Source organism: Sprattus sprattus (assembly GCF_963457725.1).
Source record: "Sprattus sprattus genome assembly, chromosome: 3".
NCBI classification, from domain to species: Eukaryota; Metazoa; Chordata; class Actinopteri; order Clupeiformes; family Clupeidae; genus Sprattus; species Sprattus sprattus.
In genome coordinates, this window is record NC_137922.1 from 54,629,548 (window position 1) to 54,647,350 (window position 17,803).

The 17,803-nt window shown below is 42.2% G+C and overlaps 1 protein-coding gene across 1 annotated transcript; it reads right to left on the minus strand.

Moving 5' to 3' along the window:
* Positions 1-282: 282 nt before the first annotated feature.
* LOC308362854 (E3 ubiquitin-protein ligase TRIM35-like) lies at positions 283-15,699 on the minus strand (the record flags this gene model as incomplete). Its single annotated transcript, XM_080835582.1, has 9 exons — positions 283-1,151; positions 5,274-5,358; positions 5,452-5,537; positions 11,670-12,215; positions 13,839-13,957; positions 14,043-14,065; positions 14,383-14,613; positions 14,811-14,906; positions 15,304-15,699. 9 exons carry the CDS (start codon positions 15,697-15,699, stop codon positions 283-285), a joined length of 2,451 nt encoding a protein of 816 aa, XP_080691708.1.
* Between the last annotated feature and the right edge of the window lie 2,104 nt (positions 15,700-17,803).

Here is a 17,803-nt window from a genome sequence, read left to right on the forward strand (position 1 = left end):
CACACAAACACAAACACACACAAACACAAACACAAACACAAACAAACAAAAACACAAACACACACACACACACACACACACACACACACACACACACACACACACACACACACACACACACCCAAATGGCCAGCAGCAGCCCTGCACATAAACAACCATATACACACTAATCCAATAAATACATTTAAGATCCTAAAATCTTCCCAAGTTCTTGAAGCTCTTTGTGATTTAATTACAGTTTAGACACTGAAATCTTCCCAAGTTCTTAAAGCTCTTTTGGATTTAGTTACAGTTAAGACACTGAAATCTTCCCAAGTTCTTAAAGTTCCCCAGATTACCCAAGTAGAGAATTGGCATGATGGTGCTTCCAATCATGGAAAATGTTAAAGTGGGAATAGAAAGCATGCACAGTTTTTCCTGAGAGCTTAAAGAAATTGCATCAGACATGCCATACACAATCAGTGGAGGGAGGTAGGTCCCTATGGTCATGATCAGGCTGTTGGTGATGGTCTGCAGAGCTGTCTGCTTCTGTGGGTGGACGTCGTTCCTTCCAGACGGATCCGGCTTTCTCAGAGCACGGAGGATGGAAAGATCACAGAAGGTGATGGTCGGAAGGGACAAGACGTACGGGATCATTGTGAAGGCTGTGGTGAACAGTTCGATGCTACGGACCAACATCATCGCATAGAACAAAGTCAGACCCCAGGCCAAAGCGCACGCTGCCATCCTATGCTTAGAACTTTTCATTTTCATGTAAGAGACGGGGTGAACCACAGCGATGTAGCAGTCCACACATATACAGGACATGAACAGAGGTCTCCCGCTCACGTTGAAACAGTAGAGGACTTTTGTGATCATCAAAAAAGGATCATTGCGGAGAAAGAAAAAATTGATGATGCATGGGAGTATGGAGAGATTAAAGACGAGGTCCATGGCGGTGAGATTGAGCATGTAGACGTCGTTGGACAAGCCCTTGCGTCTCCTCTGGATGAGCACCCACAGAAGCCACACGCTGGCAGGCACACCCACGCATGCACAGGGGATACTGAACATGCCCCAAACCAGAGGACCCACAGGCAGCTGGATGCAGAAGAGGTCATTGCCTTCAGTTTGGTTCTCAAAGCTGGTGTTGCGTATACGCATGTTGAAACCTGCACACATTTACCAAAAGAAAACCAAAATGACTATGCCGTTTTAAAAGAATAACAAGCTAGTATACAGGACAATATGGCTTTATGTTTCTGAGTTTGTTGCGTTGTTAATACATACTGCATTTATCATATTTGAAAAGATTTACCTTTCCCCTGATTTGGTTTCCTCTCTGAGACTTGGATGGCTCATGGAGCTTCAGCCCGGCTATGGATGGGATTTGAACACAGAGATGAGTTAAAGATATGGATGTGATTTGAATACCCAGGTGTGTTCTGTGCAATGTTTTGTTTTCTAACCTGTCCTGGACATTCAATACACCTCACGTCTGTGAAAACACAGTCCTGTCCTGAACACACAATAGATTTTTGTGGTACGCAGTTGGAAAATACAGACTTTCAATGGCAGAGATCACGCACTTCATACCACTTTATACATACATAGTACATGCATAACCCAATTATGAATAATTCTAACCCAAAACAAGTATAAAAAAAAAAAACATCTGTAAAAGTGAAAAGGGAGTTTTGCATGCGAGATGCATTTCATGCAAATCACTCTATGGATGCTGGCTTCGACAGGCTTTCAGACCCAATGTGAAGCCACTGATGAAGATCAATGTGGACATGTTTATTTAAGGTTTTCCATCTAGGCATTTGGCTCAAGCATATTCTGACCCAGATGCACTCATTCTTGGGGAGGGAGTTTGCCATTCTGACGATTTTGTGTTAGACACAGTTGCATAAAGGACAGCATACACATACGCGTTTTTGTAAAAACGGGACGCGAGCAAATGCATTGATTCCTATGGTACGGCGCGTTTAAAGCGTGCACCCCTTCTCCACCACGCCTTGCGTCTTTGAAGCGTTTTTTAGGTGCGCTTAAAAGTTGAACTATTCTCAACTTTCCAGCGCAAGTCAGGGAAGCGCACCGCTTCTGTTTTAGCCGCCGCACTTTGCCAAGGCGTTACTGAAGCGTTTCTGCCTGTACATTCAGTAATTGAAATGTCTAGGATGTAATTTATTCAAAGGATGCAGACAACCTGACCTGGTTTATGTGTGTCTAACAAACCAAACTTTATCTCCACAAGTCTCCGTTTTGTTTGCTGATCCAGTTCCTGTCCTATAGGTTAGAGTGGGAGATTCTAATTTTATTCTAGCAGCTACAGGGAGTATCTATAAATTATATCTTAAGAAGAATACCTTTAAGTTTTACAATGGCTGTATTGGGACAACCCCCCTAATGGAGATACGTAACTAGGTCCAGTGATGGACTGACATAATGTTTGCTGTCATTTTGACTGCACGTTCCATTTTCAGTAGTACTGCAATTGAACTTTTATTATATCTAAAGGTGTCGTCATGACAACAGAGGCTTTGCCCTCAAATTTCAACGACCATCTGCAATGCCATGCCTACCATTAGCAGGTGTAGCCTACCGCTAGCCTTTGGCTTCTATGGGTGACGAATTAGCAGGTGTGCCTGCAAGCCTTTGGCTTCTGTGGGTGCTCATTCAGAGGCAGCGTAGCGGCTTGTCCAATATGTCTACATATTCATAGATACTACATACTCACCGTCATAGACCTGATCTTCAATGTCTTAATCATAACAGACACGCTGAATTACTTCATCTAGCAGAGCAACCTGGTGATGCAAATACATTTAGTTTTCTATTGGTTTAATGTGGGTGGGCGGTGACTGTTTATGACCTGTGTTTGTGTGGACGGCTCCTTGTCTGTGGTTCACCCCATCATGTACATGACGAAAAAGATCAGGTTATATAGGGCAATACCAGAGCAGGGGCATCCTTCTCTACCTTTGAGAAGCTCTTGAAGACCCGAACTCTTCAGAGAGCAACTCCCTTCCTAACTTGCACTTCAACTAGTACTAATAACTTACAGCAGTTACATTCCTGCACTTTTTTTGAATTTCTTATATTAAAAAATATGTATTGTTACACTAGGTCTCTAGTGCTCGTAGCTTGTCTGTTCTTTCCTTCGTACATGGCTATGGACACAAGTGTCTGCTAAATTACTAAATGTAATCAGTGGTCTGTGTGTTGGTCTGCATCTTCAATTCCTTTTTTTTTGGCCTAACCGTTGTGCTTACTGCACAGCTGAACTCCTCTTATATTGTGAACCCATATGCGTTCTACCTCCCGACCATTGCCTTCTGTGACAACCTCATCCTCTGTACTCTGAGAAAACCTATCACAATAAAATCAAAAACAGCAAAAGAGAATACAAATATAATTTATAATAAAAGGAAAATAAATAAATAAAAATACCAACAAAAAACCTCATTAAGAAGATTAGTAAGCCCATGGTACAGTTGGCAGTTTGAGTGGAAAGCTTCATGTAAATATGTCCACATTAAGCGTCAGGGTGGCCTCGCATGTGGTATGCAAAGCAGAGCTATGAACCAGAGGGTTTTACATGAAGTGCCTCTCATTTCAGGCTGTTATTCCAAGTCAAGCATCGTTGTCACTCAGACCATTTCATGCGTCAAGTGCATTCATTTTCATGGGTGTGACTTTAAAACATGTGTGTTTAGATTCAGTTAAGTATTGATCAAATACACAATAGAAGAACGTTTAGTGGGAATTAGTGCATGCTAGGTGTAGCAGCAATACCTATTAAACTACCACTGGTGGCTGAGTTGGATTTTGGTTCTGACGCGTGTATAAAAGATGAGGAGTACAGGTGAGTCCAGTTGGTCCCTTTGACCGTTTATTGCAAATGGTGGATACAAGTTGTTGGAAAAAAAATAAAAGGTATTAAACTAAAGAGTCTTTTGTCAAAGCTCCACCTTCAGCCTCTCAGGTGTGTTCAGGTGTCCTCTAGGTGGGGCAAATACCTACGGCCATAGTGTCATGCATTCATTCGTAGACACACACACACACACACTTGCTCATACTAATACTAATACTAATAAAGAAAGAAAAACTAATCGCTCATACTAATAAAGAAAGAAAACATAAGGATCAACATAAAGGATCAACATAAAGGTAAATTTGGCTCCTACACCAGGGATGAATAGGTTTAATGAATGAATGGGACACCAAAAAGTACCACTATAACAAACATTATAACAAACACTACTAACAAACACTACTATAACAAACGATATATCAAACATTTACTTCATAAACTAAGAGGTTTTTGAATGCACACAGCACACATATGGTATAGCACAGTCTGCTCTGGTCAGTCTTTTATTTGGGGTGGCACTTGATTGTCAAAAACTACTATTTTAAAACTCACACACATGCTGTGAATATGGGGCTTGTAGCGTAAGTGACAATTGACAATATAAGACGCCTTGATAAAAAAAAACCGAATGCATTTATTTCAGCTTTATACCGTCTCTGTTCAGGAGGGTTTTTTTTACTTTTAGTTTGTTTTGCTGTGCTGTGAGGTTGGGGTCGGCAGGGTGGCCATTCTCTAACCAATGGTGGCCGTGGCCCCCCCTGGCCACCGCGTGGCTGAGTGCAGGCTTTGTTTACTGAAACAGCTTAGGCACACCCACACCTACCCAAGAAGACCTTCAGACACCCCAGGTTGTGTAAGTAGAGTACAGGCATGATGGAACTCCCAAGCAATGGAGCAAATAGAGTAGGAAGTGAAACATTACACCAAAGCTCTGCTGCAGACAAGGGAAACAGAGGTGAGAAGCCAAACACAACCAGTGGTGGAAGGTAGGCCACTATGGCCATGGTGAGGCTGTTAATGATGGTCTGCAGAGCCTTCTGTTTCTGTGGGTGGATGTCGTTCCTTCCAGATGGACTCGGCTTTCTCAGAGCGCGGAGAATGATCACATCACAGAAGGCAATAGTTGGCAAGGACAGGACAAATGGCATCATAAAGAAATAACTGTTAACGAGTCCTTGACCGAACGCAGCCATGAATCCGTACATCAAAGTGAAAGCCCAGTCCAATGCACAGACACCTATCCTATGTCTGCCATGCTTCAGCTTCATGTATGAGATGGGGTGAACCACAGCCATGTAGCAGTCCACACAAATACAAGCCATCAGCAAAGGCCGTCCACACAAATTCAAATGGTAAAGCACGTCGAGTATCCGTGAAAACGTGTGTGATCTCCAGGTAAAGAAATTAAACAAACCTGGAATGGTGAAGATGTTGAAGATCAGGTCCATGATGGTGAGGTTAAGCATGTAAACATCGTTGGACAAGCCCCTACGCTGCCTCTGAATGAGCACCCACAGAAGCCACACGCTGGCAGGCAAACCAATACATGTACAAAGTATGCAAAAGCCACCCCAGACTACAGGACCCACTACCAGTTCTGTGCAGTAGTAGAAATCTCCTGTGGTGTTCATGATGGTGGTGATGGTTGAGGACAAAGACAATGGCTCCTTGATGATGCCTGGAGATATTTAATGAAAATGTTGTCAAATGAGTGAATTAAACACTTTTGCTGATACAGATGTTTTTTTTTTGTTCATAAAACTTGTTTAGGGTTATAATTATATATAATTGGGTTATGTATGTATTTATGGGGTATTACACTTACCTGAAATGTTTTCTGTGATCTAAATCGCAGACTCTGCCTTCAAAATGGCTCTTTGGAATGACAGGATCAGCAGTGCTTCCACAGATACTGAAGCATCTCTCAGCACTGAAGTAAGACCTGTGGCAAGCAGACTGACATTCACCCGACACAACAACGTCCTGTATTATGTAATAAAACAACTAGCACCACCAGACACAAATCAGATATTTTCATATGAGAGCCTGTTTTCTTTAGCCTGGATACCAGCCCGAACTCCGCCCACAAAAAAGTTTGGACGGGAAGTTCGGTCTGGCTCTTCGGCCGTTGGGGAGACATTTTTCCTGGTAGAAAACAGTACAGCCAATCAAAGTGCCAGGGCGGGCTTTATACGATGATGGACAGATGATCAAGCGGTAGATTCGAAATCCAACAAAGATGGCACCGTCTCGTGAGCCTGTTAGTGGGAAATATTTTATGTGAATTAAGCTATCTACACGACTTTTTTAATGTCTAAATTGACTCGGTTAGTTGTGTATGTGCAACACGAATGTTGCAGAATATTGTTGGTCTTAACTAAAGCGCTCTAGACCATTATTTTTAGGTTATTGCTAACGCTTACACCAAAAACCCATTGAAATACATAGTAGCTATAGCTAGCCTCGCTGCTAAACGTATAGTATAACGTGATCAAGCATAACTCACAGATATTGACGGCGCATTCATTTTGAAAGAGGAACAGAGAAACGCGATTAAGGCATTTGTCGATCGAAAAGATGTTTTTGCCGTCCTTCCTACGGGATCGGGTAAAAGTTTAATGTATCAGATGGTCATACTACGTTGCTCTGACTAGTTCTAGGTATCCAATTGAGCGAGGAGGCATTTCCTTTTCTGGTACGTTGAAACACGCCCCATAATCACAGCTCAATGGAGCAGACTCAGACTCATATTCTGACTAGAATTATGAGTATGACATCGTCAGGCTATGTTTTCTTTTCAACATTGGCTGGAATCACAGTGACAAGGTGATTGTCATGCATTATTGGTTGTAATCACAGTGGCAAGGTGATTCTCATTATTTAACCTCTCTGGAGTTCATTGCATGGCTATTGATGCAGACACAAATTACAGATTAAAAATCATTAGGAAAGAAAGGTTCATAGTTGTATGTGAAATGTATACATTCATATAAAATATTGATACTGGTATTGGTATATTGTGTATTAGGAATGATTAGTGCTTCTCCCCTTCAACTATCACAGTATACATATGTAACCCAGGTGCTACCCAAGTTAAGCCCTTTATCTATATTAATTAGTATAATTAATTATTTAGTATAAGCATTTTCCAAAATATTCCACTGAGTAGCTGTCTAGGGAGCGGCGTCGCCCAGATAGAACCACTGGTGACCAGGGGAAAGCCAATGGTTCCTCCAGATATAAGGGAGTGCCAACACCTGTCGTTGGTGTCACCATTTTGTCTTTGGTAAAGAGTACGGACTCTCTCTATTTCCGTTTGTTGACTTAGGGGCCATGAGTACAAAAAAAAAATCACTGTTCATCAAGAACTGCTTACAGGCCTGCAACATTTGTTTTGTTGGCTTTTTTTGTTTTTCTGCATTCTGCCGGCATTTGTACTTTTATTTCTATGTGCCGTCAGAGAGCATGGTACACAGTGTGAATCAGTGTGGCCACTATTGTAATAATACTTAGTGTCTGCTGGTGCAGCTTTTAGGTTTGATCCAGGGTCTTACAAAAAGTAGCATTAAACTGTATCATTTTTGGGATTTGATTCTTATGGTTAAGAAACAACAGAAAATATTTTGAATTTAAAGGTATGAGCAGGGCTGGACTGGCAATCTGGCATACCGGGCGTTTTCCCGGTGGGCCGAGGTGCAATATGGGCCGAGAGTCCCGAATTTATTATTTAAAAAAAAAAAAAAAAAAAAAAGAAAAAAATTCTTTTTTTTTTTTTTTTTTTTTTAGAATTTTTTTTTCCCCATATAATGGTCTGACCGGCTGGCCCACGAAAGTAGTTCATGAGCGGCCCTATTGACACTGGGCTGGCCCAATCACATCCCCTGGGCTGACCCAACACCAACCCCTTTCGGTTTGGACCTGCCTACATAATGCATTAGGACGGGAAACAAACTCAGCGTGGCCCATGGCCTTGACATGCTTGACAAGCGCATGCTAGTCTGCGGCCCATTGGCTGTCTTCTTTAGTGACAAGGGGCTCGTCCAATCATATCACCAAACACCTTCTACCTTTGGCTTGGGCGGTGCACAGAAACGCACGTTTCGTTAGAATCCTCCAGTCCAAAATGGAGAGAAAGCGAAAAGAGGGTGCGGAGAAACTGCGAGATAAGAAGAGGCTTGCTTTTCAAGCCTACACTGCCAAATGTGCCAAAATATCGGAAATGTTTGCCACGGCAGGGCCATCATCAGGTACCGTGGATGAAAGTGATAGGCCTACTGGTGGCGACAGCCAGGGAGATACGATACAACGACCTACGGTAAGCTTACTGATCATGAATTCAAACGTCTCTAAAATATGTTTGACTTAGGACCTATGTTCTATGGCCAAGTTAGTTTGCATTGTAAATACAAGACAAGTCTAGCTGTTGCTAGCCCTCAGCCTACTCTACTCTGAAACAGCCAGCCGTTAGCCTACACTCTATGTTGTGTGTTTGAGTGGTGGGCAAGCCCCTTAGCCTATTGGTGCGCGGTGCCATGTCAATGTTCCGAAAGCCCAGTATTCCCAAACCCTATGAAAATATGCCAATTTGTCCAGATAGCGAATTATGATAGCCCGTTATACGCTCCAGTTTGCCCCCCGAAGTTCAGGGGCGTGGTACAAACGTTAGTGCCACCTCATCAAGCGCGATTCCTACAGGAGGAAATAGACTCCCTTCTAGGAAAGGGAGCAATACAGTCTGTACCTCTCGTAGACGAGAACAGGGGGTTCTTCAGTCGCTATTTTCTGGTTCCAAAAAAGGACGGAAAATATCGACCGATCTTAAACCTCCGTATTCTGAACAAAGCTTTAAAGTGTATGATGTATACTGTATTGTATTGTATTGAATTTAGATTAATTAAGACCACCACCTTAACACACAAACTCTTGTTGAACTCATAAAGTAGTAGGTTCAGTGACGTGCGGTGAGACAGCTGTCTTCTGTAGCTTCTGCGAGCCCATGAATCAATGTTTCGTTGGAATCATGATGTAACGTTGTTGTAGCGGGAATACAGCAATGCTATTTTCTAATTGGCAGGGCATATGATTCTAGACTTCGCTGAAGCGACTGAAACGGTGAATTTTGATCACATTCAGCGAAAGTTAACAGGTAAAACGGGAGAAAAATAGGGCGTCTTTAGGCCGTCCTGCCTAAAAGTAGGGCGTCCCATTTCTTCTTATTTTTTTGTAGACGATAGGGCAGACGCCCTGCTAGCTAAAAGCCTGGTTGGTGTGTAGACATTCGAGAGACCAAAGGGTGTGTTATCGAATTAAGTGGGCCGGTCTGGTTCAAAATGCCCGGGCCGATTTTTTGTCCCAGTCCAGCCCTGGGTATGAGGCACTTCTTACTTTAAAAGTTTACAAACCCAATTCTGGTCCTTTTATCATCCAGGACAGGGACACAAATATTTCTGAATATCACATCAGGAAATCGGACTGTTTTGGAGACTATTGCTATCTTACCAATTCTTACCGATGATGTAGTGGTCTGAGTGAAAAGGCTTCCTGATTTGGGTTAATTTGCATTGCAACAGCCTTAAATGATTTAGTCCGTGACGGAGGCATCTCATGCAAAGTGAGGCCAACAGGGAGGCATCATGTGGACATATTTACGTAAAGCTTTTCCATCCAAATTGTCAGCTTTACCATGCGCTCACCAGTGTTGGCTGGTGACCAGATTCTTTTGGTGAAGCAACCCAAAAGCATGAATCAATAATTTTAAAATCAATCCATCAATCATTTCACAAACAATCTTTTCATAATGTTGCAGTTCTTCCTGACAAGCCCTAATTGATCAGAGGATCAGTTTTCACTCTTGCTAGATGCAGTGGGGTTATGCTGGATGAGGTCAGTGGGGTTATGCTGGATGAAAACAGTGGGGTTATGCTGGATGAGGTCAGAGTGGTTATGCTGGATGAGGTCAGAATGGTTATGCTGGATGAGGTCAGTGGGGTTATGCTGGATGAGGTCAGAGTGGTTATGCTGGATGAGGTCAGTGGGGTTATGCTGGATGAGGTCAGTGGGGTTATGCTGGATGAGGTCAGTGGGGTTATGCTGGATAAAGATTAAAGGAGATCGTGCTAAAGAGTTTTGCCACAGGATCCCATTTGTCAGCATCAGTGTCATTAGCCACAGCTCTAAGCAGATGACATAAAACACGAAAGACAATTTTGGCGTACTCAATGCATTTCAATTTTATTTTATTTGTGTACAGCCCCAAAACAATAAAATTGCCTCAAGGCGCATCATTCAAGAAAAAAATAAAAGAATCATATAAATGACAAGCCCATTCAAAGAGCTTAAATTTGTTTTTCCTCATCAGTGTTTGTATTCTCTACAGTCCTCAGAGTCTGATCAGACTAATGAAGCCGAAGCTGAGCTGCTCCACTGTTTCAGGACCTCAGGGTCTGATCAGACTAATGAAGCTGAAGCTGAGCTGCTCCACTGTTTCAGGACCTCAGAGTCTGATCAGACTAATGAAGCTGAAGCTGAGCTTCTCCACTGTTTCAGGACCTCATTTAAAAGGTTGTTTGTAAACTAAGGCTAAATTCCCCAACTTCAGTTGAAGTGAAAGATTATTCTCTTTAGAAAATCTTACAGATACTCCATTCTATTTCTTATCATGAACACCATATCTCGGTGTGGAATATTTGCACACACTTCAGATTGTGTGATTCTTCATCTACCTATGGATATTCTTTTTTTTTTTTTAAAGATTTGTTTTGGGGCTTTTCATGCCTTTATTTGGACAGGACAGTGAAGTTGTAGACAGGAAGTGAGGCGGAGAAGAGGTGGGGAGAGAACCGGGAAATGACATCAGGCCAGACTTGAACCTGTGTCCCTGCGGGCAATGAAGCCCGTAAATGGGGGGCTTATCAACCCTATGGATATCCTTAAGGCAGTATCTACAGAACAGGTCATTCAGAAATCATAATGCACGAGGATATTAAAACACCATGAAGTCATTAACCCTTAAGGGACTGAAGCCTGTAAGACTTTTTCAGGGAGTCTGACATGCCTTGATGTTTTTGTATATTTCCTATAACTAAAAACATTGATGAACAAGTGGCATACTGTATATGTAAAAGATTAAAGGTTAAAGTGGGTGTACCTTTTATAACTCTAGGACAAAAACTCGCAGAGCTTTAAAGGCATTTTGACAACAAAAACAAAAAACTAAATATCCCTCCACAGGGATGAAGTAGTGATTTAAGTAAGGGATAATGTATAGAACGCCGGTCATTATCGAGAAAATAAGCCCCGACAGGGCGAACAGCACCCTGACGCGAAGCGGATTGGTGTCGCTTCACCCTGAAGGGGCTTATTTACCCGATAATGACCGCCGTTCTATACATTATCCCGCTTATTACACGGCTACATGCCAAAACGAAAATAACTTAAAACAGTGTGTCTTATTACAATTTATTTGTTACCATTCGTAGAAAAAAAGCAAAGAAATAGTTTGCTTAAGATGTTGAACTTCAAAGACGTTGAACATTCTTTAGAACACAGCTGCTCAACCGTCCGCTGAAACTCTGAAATAAGTTACCGGACTACTTGCGGAGTGCTACGAAAGACGTGAATCAGAGGCAAAAAGGCCACTTTCCTTGACAGCGGTCATTAATGCATAGCAACGGCCAAACATCGATTAATAATTGACCGCAGAACGTTGGGAAGCCCTATTCAAGTGAATGAAGCATTCTACAGCAATAAAAAGGGCCCTGTAATAAGGGTTAATAACTTTGTAGGAAGGATTGAAGGAAGTGCCAGAAACCCGCGCTGTGCTGCTCTTCCTTCACTGAAGCTCTCACTGGTAAGATCCTCAGAGGAGAGAGTTTACAGCCATTACCAAAGTATGGAAACACTCTCTCAGTGAAAGTGTGTGTGAGAGTGTGTAGATGTGTGTTATTATCAGGGTCAGAAAATGACAACTGTCCTTTCACCCAGTCCAGCTTCACTGTGATCGCCTGGAGTTTCTGCTTCACTATGAAGAGAGTGGGGGGCTGTGGTGGAGAACATGCTCTATATTCACCATCTTTATAAAAAACACCCCAGTGGCCACTCTCAGAGGCATAGTTTCCCTTCCTCTCGAGAGACTCTGTCATCACACCCACAAACCAGCATGTGTTCTCTCCCACCTCCACATCCCAGCAGTGAGTCCCTGAGTTAAAGCCCTCAGAGCCCAGGATGTCAGCAAACAGATGAAATCTCTCTGGGTTATCGGGAAGCTTCTGTATCTCCTCACCACGTCTCACACTGGTCAGATCTTCAGACAGGATGAGCCATGGGTTTGCAGTGTTGGGATCCAGAGTCACAGGAGCTGCAGAGTGAGAAACACAAATGGTTCAGGTGGAAAAAAGCACACAAAAAGAGATACATACACATAATTAAACTAGAGGTCATTATCTGTATTTGTATTTGTATCTGTTAAACCATCAAAATGATCTGTCTTTGTATCTGGATTTGGATAGAAGGCCAGAAGTGGGCGTGGATTATGGTGGAAGTCATGTTACAGTTTTTTACGATTGGATAAACACTAAAATCAAAGGTGTTACACAATAATCAAAACCTTTGCTCAAGAAGTAAAACATCTGGTCAGAGTTGCACCACTATAAGCACATCACACTTTTTGTGAAACAATACGTACATACAAGTGATTTGCAAAACACTGAACACACTTGTATACATTAGACACAGAAGTATATCAAGATGTCACCTCCTTACAATTCCAAAGCACTGACTGTCAAATGACCACACCTATGAGCCAGTGGTTTAACACAGCCATCAAGTGCGCAAAAAAATGATTGTGTAGCGGATATACAGTACTCTTTCAGCGTTGTGTCTTTTTGGCTATTCAGCTGTTTATTCTGAAGAACAGAATCAGCGTGTCTCACATTCAGTTACACAGCGGCTCCACACTCTATACAGACTACTGAAGACTGGGGATAGTCGGCAAGAACGTGCCCCCCAAGTCTGCAGAATTGCATCAATAGATGGCGCTCATGTTACATAAAAAAGCCTGTCTCGCTAGCCAAATGAAAAGCTACTTCTTAATGGCAAGTGGAATTATTAACTCCGCTACAATTGCTTACTGTAATTGCTCTCTGTGTGAAATCTGTATAGCACATTTGAACATTTCACAAGATTGACCTCCAGGAAAATAAACTATTAGCAACCCTGTCAGAACGGAAAACAAATACTTGAACACAGTCCCATAAGAAGTATATTCAAGACAATAAGCCAAACGACTTAAGGCAAGAGCAACACAGCTCCTTTCATTTCCTATAGTCCATCAGTGAGGAAAAAAACATACGCTGCACCCTCCCCAAAAAATGTTGGTCATGATCGACAAAAGACAAAAGAAAATGTGTTAGGCGTACCATTATCTTGTCGTCAAAGCATGACAACAGGCATCATAACCACACACCCTGGCACATCCATAGCAAAGGAAGATGAGATTTTCCTCCGTCATTCTGCGTGCTCCATTTATAGACATGGAGAACGATACAGTCCATTGGGGAAACAGTTCACTGGAGCATCCTTAATAATACTCTTTCAATTGCACTCTGCTCACTTTAACCATATCTTCTCTTTCAGCTTTACCGTATCCTTATCAATTCATAAACTCACCTGAAATAGCCCAGACAATTCTGGCTCATTTTGTTTTTCACCTGTAGACCTGCGTCTACACACACTCTTCATCACTTCAGCTCTCCTCCAGTTCCCCCCTCCGCTTGGCAGCTCTTCTGCTCCCTTCACTTGTCTTCATATTTCTTTTGGAGGTTCTTTTTGCTCTTATTTATGTAAAGCACATTGAATTGCTACTGTGTATTAAAAAATGTGCTCTCTCTCTCTCTCTCTCTCTCTCTCTCTCTCTGTCTCTCTCTCCTTCTCTCTCTTTGTGTGTGTTTTTTTTGTGTTTGAAAGGGATATATTCACTTACTGTATTGAATAGTCTCCTGCATCTTCTCCCAGACTCTGAACTTCAGGTTGCCCAGATGTTTTGCCACATTGATCAGAGCTCCTGAAACCCTCTCTGGATCCTGCGGTGTGTACTGGACTCTGGAATAACAGTCAGGGGTCAGTGCTGCTGTGGGTTTGGATTCAGAACCACAGAGAAGAGAGAGACAGGAGGTAGAACACTCACCTCTCCACTATACTCTTGTAGCTCTGTGAAATGATGAAGGAAAAAACATATTTTAACATGATTGGTATATAAATGTCTCATTAATAAACCTTTGTTAACCTTTATAATAAACCGACCCATTGTTGGTTGAGCAGCCCACGCTTTTTGAACAACACACACACACACACACACACACACACACACACACACACACACACACACACACACACACACACACACACACACACACACACACACACACACACACACACACATACACACACACATACGCATACACACACACACACACACACACACACACACACACACACACACACTCTAGACAGTAGATGGTTCTTACTTGTTGAAATGTGACGTCATCAGCTCTCATCATCTCTTCTATGACTCTGATTGTGTCTGAAAGAGATGAGATCTCTTTGCTCATCTCCTCAATCTTCTTCCTCATCATTTGACTGTTCTGCTCCTCTTCCTCCCTCAATGCAGCTGTCCTGGCTGACTCTTCATCTCGTAGAAACTGGTGAAGCTTCTCAAACTCCTCCTTGATCTTCCTCTCTGTATTTTGGGCCTGAGTCTTGAATATCATAAAGGTTTCTTGTTAATGGATGGTTAACAAGATAGTTATTCTTGGAAAGTCTGCACCTACAACTTTCTGTGTAAAACAATGTGTAAAGAGATCCCTGATCTACTTAAAGGCATTCACACAACGTTGTTATTTCTGTGAAGTTTAAACAGATGTTTCAGTAATGTCTGACATGAATGAACTTTCACCTTGATGTGTTCTGCTATTTGGTCAGAGGTGCGTTTTGCTTCTTCAAACACATTCAGCTTCTTCTGTAAAGACCGTAATCTAATCTTCAGTCCCTCCTGGAATAAAAATACATGATGATGATCTTTGGTGTGTAGGGTTGTGTGTGTGTGTGTGTGTGTGTGTGTGTGTGTGTGTGTGTGTGTGTGTGTGTGTGTGTGTGTGTGTGTGTGTGTGTGTGTCACTATTTGTGATTAATGACATTCATTACTGTGTATTCAATTTCATTCCGTTTTAATGAGTAAAGCAAGATCATCACCATCAAATCATTTAGCAGTTATTTCCAAATGCTGACACAAGCAAAACAATAATTTTTCTACCAGGAAAGACAACAGTGCCATTTACTGGCGCAAGTTGACAGTGCAGTACTATTGATACAACGAATAGTTCTTTTTATTTTTATAGGCTTGTTGTTGTGTTCTAAAAATGAAATCCTTTAAAACCTCATGAACTCACCTTAAGGTAAGATATTGCCTCATCTATAGGTTGGAACTTGTGGTTGGTGTGTTGTTTTGAGTCCCGACACACCACACACACAGGCTGTAAATCATCCAGACAGAAAAGTCTGAGTTTCTCACTGTGCAGACTGCAGAGCACCTCAGACCCTGCTGTGGCTCTCTGATTTCTCTCCTGTAAGAAGGTTCCACACAGGCTCTTTAATGTTAGACTGACTGGAGGCTCGTCCTTTGATGACTTTCTCCTGCAGACTGGACATTCTTTGGATCCTTTGGTTCCCCAGTACTGCTGCAGACAGGCTTTACAGAAGCTGTGACTACATGACAGGAGCACAGGGTCCGTGAAGATGTCACAGCACATAGGACAGGTGAAATCCTCTTCTAATTTTGAAGCCATATTCTCTCCCGCAAAAGTCTTTTGTTTGCTCAGTCCCTAAATGACCCCTGTGTCACCTCTTCACTCAATAGAGTGTCCAACTATCACACTTCTGTTTAACGCAGTAGCACATCCAGTTCGAATAGACAAGCACACAATGAGAGCCGTTTATCGCAGTAGCACATCTAGTTGTAATAAACAAGCGCACAATGAGAGCCGTTTAGCGCAGTAGCACATCCAGTTCAAATAAACAAGCACACAATGAGAGCCGTTTAGCGCGGTAGCACATCTAGTTGTAATAAACAAGCGCACAATGAGAGCCGTTTAGCGCAGTAGCACATCCAGTTCAAATAGACTTGCACACAATGAGAGCCGTTTAGCGCAGTAGCACATCCAGTTCAAATAGACTTGCACACAATGAGAGCCGTTTAGCGCAGTAGCACATCCAGTTCGAATAGACAAGCACACAATGAGAGCCGTTTAGCGCAGTAGCACATCCAGTTCGAATAGACAAGCTCACAATGAGAGCTGCTGAGCCAATGTCTCCCTTTGCTTCTGTTCTTCTTTCTGGGGGGATGAGTCGAGTGAAGGGCAGTGATAAAGGGAGGGTTGCTGTAGCTGAACAGGTAGAGCAGGCATGGACGGATTAGGAAACCATGCGCCCCTGGGCCTGGACAGGTCAAAGTCCCCGCTCTACCATCCATAAGACAGGACCTGTTTTGCCTATGAACCCTGCTCGCTGGCTGCATTGTCTTTAGTTACGCCACTGACGCGCAAGCACTTTTCTATTTTCTAACAAAGCGCAGGTACACTCAAAAGTCAAAGTCAAAGTAGCTTTATTTGTCAAATACTTAAAATGTCAAGACACACAAAGTTATCGAAAGAACGTTTCCCACTCTCCTACGGTGAAACATATAAAGTGCACAGGCACAACAGATAGGACAGGACATTACCTTATACTAAGTAGAACATACAGACAAGACATTACATAATACAAGTAGAACATAGAGATATATAGAACATATAGCAGCATAAGTTTCCTTATAAAGTGAGGTTATGATAGTGCAGAAGAAGGGCAATATGGTACTGGCAGCAAAAAACATCCTGTAAGATGTAACTGTTATATAAGCAGTGCAAGTTGAACAGTAAGTGCTGGTAAACATAAGTGATAAAAGTGATAAAAGTGCAGAGGCAGTTTGTTGCAGAGTCCTGAGTGATTTTTAGGGGGGGGGCTGGGATTTGGATCCTGTGCCTTCTTCCAGAGGGTAGTAGGCTAAACTGTGGCTGGTGTCACTCGCAATTGAGGTGGCTTTTCGGGTGAACCGGGTGGTGTATGTGTCCTGGAGGGAAGTGAGCGGGGCACCAATGATCTTAGCAGCTGTCTTCACTCTATTTAAGCTAACAGCAAATTAACAAAATACACCTTTTTCAACAACAAATAAGAGATACGGCCCGGTAGGCCAAGGCCTCGGGTGAAACGTTGAGAATGTGGGTGCTACGTGCACCTGGCACATAGCTGAGACAGACGGTCAAAGCGGTCTAATAAACACTGATGAAAGGCCGATTTGGTGACACACACAGCAGCTTTACTCACATCTGAAAAACACATACACTACAAACAGGTGCTCAGAGGCGACCTGTCTCCGAAATTACAACAACCTCTAAAATAGGGGCACGGCGGCAGCTTGAACGATAGCAGCTGTGCAGGAGACTGTATTGCTATGTCCCTGTTGTAGATAAGGTATTAAAATCATATATTTCAACATCGTTTACACATGTATTAATAATCGTGATTTTGGCTTTAAAATCTCATTAAAATACGAAATCTTTTTTTTAAAAAAAATGGGACTAATTTGTTTCTTACCTTTGCATTCCGATATAAAAGCAATTCTGATCACGCTTTACAATGTCAGTGGTTCTTATTATGCATAGTGTTCAGCGATGGTGCAGTGGTAATCAGATAGCTCATCCATTCAACATCAAAGAAATGAAAAGCTTAAGTTGCTTTTTTTGCACTTTTATCCAAAGTAATTCAAATAACAAATAAATATATATTGAAATAGTTTAACTGTCTTTCAATAGTAAGAAAGCTGTGATGTTTATTATGTTAATTATGCGCAGCCAT